At 37.2% G+C, this 5,679-nt stretch overlaps 1 protein-coding gene across 1 annotated transcript; it reads right to left on the bottom strand.

The window, feature by feature from the left end:
• Window positions 1-2,870: 2,870 nt before the first annotated feature.
• LOC122084275 (cytosolic sulfotransferase 5-like) lies at window positions 2,871-4,092 on the bottom strand. Its single transcript, XM_042652380.1, has one exon. It carries the CDS (start codon window positions 4,009-4,011, stop codon window positions 3,016-3,018), a length of 996 nt encoding a protein of 331 aa, XP_042508314.1. The 5' UTR covers window positions 4,012-4,092; the 3' UTR covers window positions 2,871-3,015.
• Between the last annotated feature and the right edge of the window lie 1,587 nt (window positions 4,093-5,679).

Genomic DNA, 5,679 nt, shown 5'->3' with positions numbered 1-5,679 from the left:
ACTTATTGGAATGGGTTGTTGGCCCATTTGAAAATGCTCCTGCATCACTCTATCAGTTTTGAGGCGCGGCACAAAGCTCCCTTAGTTATTGGCCCTTGCAAGACCCTCAGTTATTGGCCCTTGCAAGAAAAGTAGGAGAAACAGGTGGATTGCTTCGGGTTGAGATTCTCTACCTCAGTTCATTTCCTTTGCTCCTAGTGGTGTTTGTTCCCCCCCCCACCCCCTTTCCCCCTTTTTATTTTGTCCTGCTCTCTACTTGGTTTTTGGTTGTTTGTTTCTCAATTGAGTCGTAATTATTTTTCTTCTTCCTCCTTTTGAATTTAAAATTTTTTGTTGTACTAGAATATGCAAAGGAAAAGAATTTCAAGAACATATGGATAGAAAACGACTCTAGTACAGTACTTGCTGCCATTCAAAATGGAAATATATCTTGGAGATTTCAGTAACAATGGGTATATTCACGGTCTTTCCTTAGCTCTATTGCTTGGTGAATTTCCCATTGCTACAGAGAAGGTAATGTCATTGCCGATTCCATTGCAAAGAATTGTATTCTGACACAACGGTCCAATTATTGGATTTTTTACCCAAACTTAGTGTATCATGATATAATATGGGATAGTTTGAAGTTTGAACAGACCTTGCTATCAGTTTGCTTGATGGAATTGAGACTTTATTGTGCATAATTTTTTGTCTATTATTTGTTTAAAGGGTACTGCTGAAAGCAATGCCGAAGGTGGTCCTTTTGAATAAATTTTGAAATCCTTAATCTTTGTTGACAACCATGCCGAAGGTGGAGGCTTAAGTTCTCTTGTGTATGCCTTTTGTATACAGTTTCTTTTGTAAGTCCATTCCTAGATGTAAATCTTGTATATCCCATTATATATTGAGCTAATTATATACTTTGCTGACTTTTAGCTAAAAAAAGGTTACACTCATGAACCCTAAACCTTGAACCTAGCCAACAAGTATTCTACAATATGATTTAGCAAGTACATAGGCTGTTTAACCTAAAAAATAACCCAGTTTGGAAACATTACTCAGCGATGCAAACAGAAAGTTTCCCATCTCTACTTTGGAGCACTACCGTTTTGAGTCTCCACAAAAAATGATATGAGAGGATATTTTTTCTTTTCGGTAAGATATATGCGGGGATGACTTTCGACAGATAAATCCCATGGAGGCTAGTTAACCTTAAAAGAGAGACTTGTACCATTAACTCCAATATGAAAATATCATTTTGCACAGTGCATAAATAGGTGGATTGGCTCGGTTGGGCTTGTTCATAGGCCTGGCTGAGCCAATTTGACCCTTGCATCGTGATTGTTCGTTTAATTAATTAGGTTTACAATAGGCGAACATAATAATATTTATAATTGGTTGGTCAAGCTCATGTTTTTTAAAATCAAGCTAAACGGACCTTAAATTATTCTAAAAGGTCAGGCTAGATGAGGCTCATAATCAATCAATCAATCCAGATCGAATGACTGATGAGTATCCCACTCACACTTGGAACAACCGTTTATAAACAGAACGGGTTGGTTCAAACTTTACATGATTGGGCAGGCCTCAAATTGACACCCTCTACGGCCCTACGATTACCCTTGGAAAATGTAGCCAACAAAAGTCACGTACATGGAAAAGATCTTAAACTGTTGGATTATCAGGGGGTGCATTTTTGGAGCTTTATTATCTCCATTTTTCTTTCATTATTTTGCCCATGGGCCCTTGTGTTTTTCTTCGTCACTCCTAACAAACAAATTAGGGACTGTCCGAATGTAACCTAATTTACAATTTTCTAAAAGTCCGTATACTATAATTAATAGGATCTTAGCTGAACATAGGGGTAGTTATGTCATTTGGTTTTTAAATTTTGAATTGCTAAGCTTCGAAATCCATTGTCATTTGTAAAGGATAGTTTTGTAATTTCCCAAGCTTTTATTCCCGTTGTTCATTATTTTCTGGATAAAAATCCTCTGTAATTTCCATCTCGTGCAATATTGTGCAATACCCTATGCAGAGGTCGATTATTACAGAAATCTAGTGGGGAGTTAAAACAAGCAAACAAAACGTTTGCAGGAGACTGATATGGTGCATATTAGAGTTAGAACAAGCAAACAAAACGTTGCAGCAGTCACCCCCACCCTAATCGTCGGTTCTGCAGCCATCCCCATTCTTCTTTTCAAGAGTTCACCTTTAGAGCTGATCGCTTTGCTCAGAACTTGAAATTTTGAAAACAATAACAGCCAAGGAGGACAAGAAGAAGAAAAAGAACCGTTGTGTGAGTTGGGGCAGACAGAGAGAGAGAGAGAGAGAGGGAATGGATAGAAATCTCTTAGGTTTTGAGTTAAAACATGAACCGGTTGGTTTGAATAGCCGATTCGGTTTGATTTAAGCTGAAGAACCACGGTTTTAGATTGTTTCATTGGAGGGTTAATCTGAGCCGTTCAATCCGAAATGTCCACGCGTCGACGTCGACAGGGGTTATTGCACAATATTGCACGCGATCGGAATTGCAGAGAGGATTTTTATCCCTTTTTTCTTGAATATAGGGCCATATTTTTCTTTTATTTTTTTGAATTAATAGAAAAAGAGCGATGTACATGAACGGATTGAAAATCCAAGGAGAGATTATTTACAAGGAAACTATGGGGAACAGAGAGGCTAGCACATGATCTACCAAAAGATGCAAGACAGTCAGCTAGCTACTGAATTCTTTTCCCTATAAACATGAACAAAAGAGACATGACAAAATTAATTGTATAGTTGGAGGCAGTCTTCAATAATGTACGTAATACACCCCTGGAGATCATCTGATTGTTTCCTTCGATAATAATAAGAGAGTGAAGACCTTTGGAAAGTGCTATACGCTGTAGTGCTAAAAACCACAATCTATAATGCTGCAGTTCAAGTTTGGAATAAATACACTTGAAATCAACATATGGAACAATCAGAATAATGAAAACAAACTGCAAACCATGTAAAAAAAGGAGATTTTCATCTCTTCAGAATATATACTTAACAGAACTTGAGGCCATGACCATGGAACTTCTCTTCTGTGATCTGGTCAATTCGTTCAATCATCTCAGATGTAAGATAATTTGTCCAGTCCCCAACCTTACCTTTTCTAAAGAAAGCCTCATATCCAAGACCCCTTGGGTTTTTTCCAGTCTTGTTCACCTCAAGACTACTCAAATTCTCAAAGCTGCACAACCTCAAGATCTTATCAACCAATCCTTGCTCTTTTTCTTCCTCAGACGTGAAAGGGAATCCCACAAAATGAACTACTCTTTTCAAAACACCACCTGGGTCTGCTTGTAACTCTTCATAATTGATGAACAACACCTGTTGAGGCCTTTCCAGACTAGCTCTCCAGTAAACCAACACATGATCCCAGAAAGGCCCAAATTGGGAAACCCCCTTGCAGAACCTCTTAAATGCTTCCATGGCACTCAAAGGTGGCTTTGAGACCGTGGCTCTGATCTTGTTATTAAAATGCCATATGGAAACAAACACATCTTTTGGATTCCTATAAAGATAAACAATCCGGGAACCAGAATCGATCATGCTCTGTGGCAGTGATGTGAAAGGTATGTGAGTTCCAAAGAGCCTGGGAGAGGGAAGGATTTCAAGGTCAGGGATGATTTCGCTATTGTAAAGCCTTATCTCTAGAATTGGCACTAGGGTCTGGGGGTTTTCGGAGAGCAAGGGATGATGATTGTAGGTGGGTGGGTACATACCGCGGTTAACAGCGGCGAAGAGAAGGGCTTTGATCCATGTAGTGCCTGATTTTGGGGTGGTTGCAATGATAATGTCGCTTGAGCGAGCCTTGAAGTGGTCTTGGACTGCGAGTACTCCTGGGCAAAATATATCTGGATACCAGAAACCTTGGTAATGGCAGAAATGATTCTCAGATGCCCAACCTTCCTCTTTTGGAAGGCTTGAAATGAGGATTTTGTACCTCTGGTAGCTACTCTCATTTTCTTCCTTCGGATCTGCCTCTGCCTCTGCCATTGTTGGTGTAATTGTTTTCAATTTTGTCAAGGGAGTTCCAACTTACACAACCGGTGGTGGTAGCTACAACCATGGCCATTCTTGGGACTGCAAAGGTTGTTGCTTTTATGGATAGCCACTTGGGGCCATAGATTTAGTTATCGCTATCGGTATTCGAAATTGATATGATATAGTTATCGCTATCGGTATTCGAAACTGATATGATACCGATTATAAGTCACGTTTCCTCTTATTTTCCTTTATTTTTCAAAAAAAAAATTAATAATAATAATAATACATTTTTTTTTTATTTTACTCCTATATCGATACTGATAATCAATCCCAATCGGTCAGGTATTTATTCAACGGTTAAAACTTTTTTTTTTTTTTTGAAATATTTCAATGTCATAATACATGGACCAATTCTATCCACAAGCAACTTAAAAGCTTTACTTTTTTTTTTTTTTGGGTAGGACTTAAAAGCTTTACTGGGTTTAACCTATCTACCACCTCCATTCAAATTAAATCAGCATTCAAGATTGAGCAATCCGTTCAAAGTATTCTAGGATAATGGGACTTTTCTAAATTTTGGTGTAAAGGGTAATTCACTGAGGAAAATGGAATATAAAACTAAAATGTTAATGGAAAGATTTATATTTTTCCTTTTTGTTTAAGATATGAAATGGGAACTGGAAAATGTTGATTCCTTGTCTACATATTGTATCAATTGCATCCTTTAAGCCATTTCATATAACTAAAGTATGAAGCAAAAAAAAAAGGTATTTTGATGTTTCTAAAAAGAGATGAAAATATGTGACGCAGAAAATTATTTCATTTTATTGGTTGAGGTTAAGTTATCACACCCCTATCCCTGCTCTCCATCTTCTGTCTCTACAAATCCGATGTCGAAGAAGATATAAATCCACACAATTCCATTTCTCTAGATTCTGTTTTCGCCAAGACACAGAGAGAGGATGAGGGTGTGAAAGACTCACAATCATTGATGATGGTCGCAAAATAACCTCACAATTTCATTCAATTATATTCAACCATGTCTACCGGCAAGGAAATCTTGTGGCAGATAATCTGGTGTCCTTTGATCCTACCGACACTTGAAATCTTATCTGGTCCCTGGTCCCTGGTCCCTAGTCCCTGGTCCCTGGTCCCTGGTCCCTGGTCCTTTCACCACAAATGGACAAAATTTGAGTATTCTATTAATTAGGATTCCTATCTCTTTTCCAATAATGACATACTAAAAAACTCAGTTCTTTGGATTTAAAAGTCAAAAAGAAATTACTTTTAAAAAATATGATTAAAAATTTAAGTAATTTATAATTAATGATCAAAAGATTCTTTTCTCTTTCCATTTATTCTTCCCTTTCCTAATTGAGTAACTATATGTAAAAGCAAAAAACCCTTGCGATGCCAAATGGCTATAGTGACTATCCATTTGGCACAGTCTTGACAAAATTGAGAACCTTCCACAAACAATGGCAGGCTACACGTCTTATAAAAATTGCTTTGTTACTAAAACTAGAGATGACAAAGAAGAAAATGAGAGTACCTATTGGTAAGGATGTAAATTTGAAATCAAAATTATTTACTGAAATCAAATCGAATCGTTTGTATTGAAATTGTAAAACCGTTTATTAAATAGTTAAGTTTTAATTTTAAAATTCAAACCGTGAT

The sequence above is a fragment of the Macadamia integrifolia genome, chromosome 7 (assembly GCF_013358625.1).
Source record: "Macadamia integrifolia cultivar HAES 741 chromosome 7, SCU_Mint_v3, whole genome shotgun sequence".
Taxonomy (NCBI): Eukaryota; Viridiplantae; Streptophyta; class Magnoliopsida; order Proteales; family Proteaceae; genus Macadamia; species Macadamia integrifolia.
Note: the sequence above shows the minus strand (reverse complement) of the source record. Positions and strands in the feature narration are given on the sequence as shown.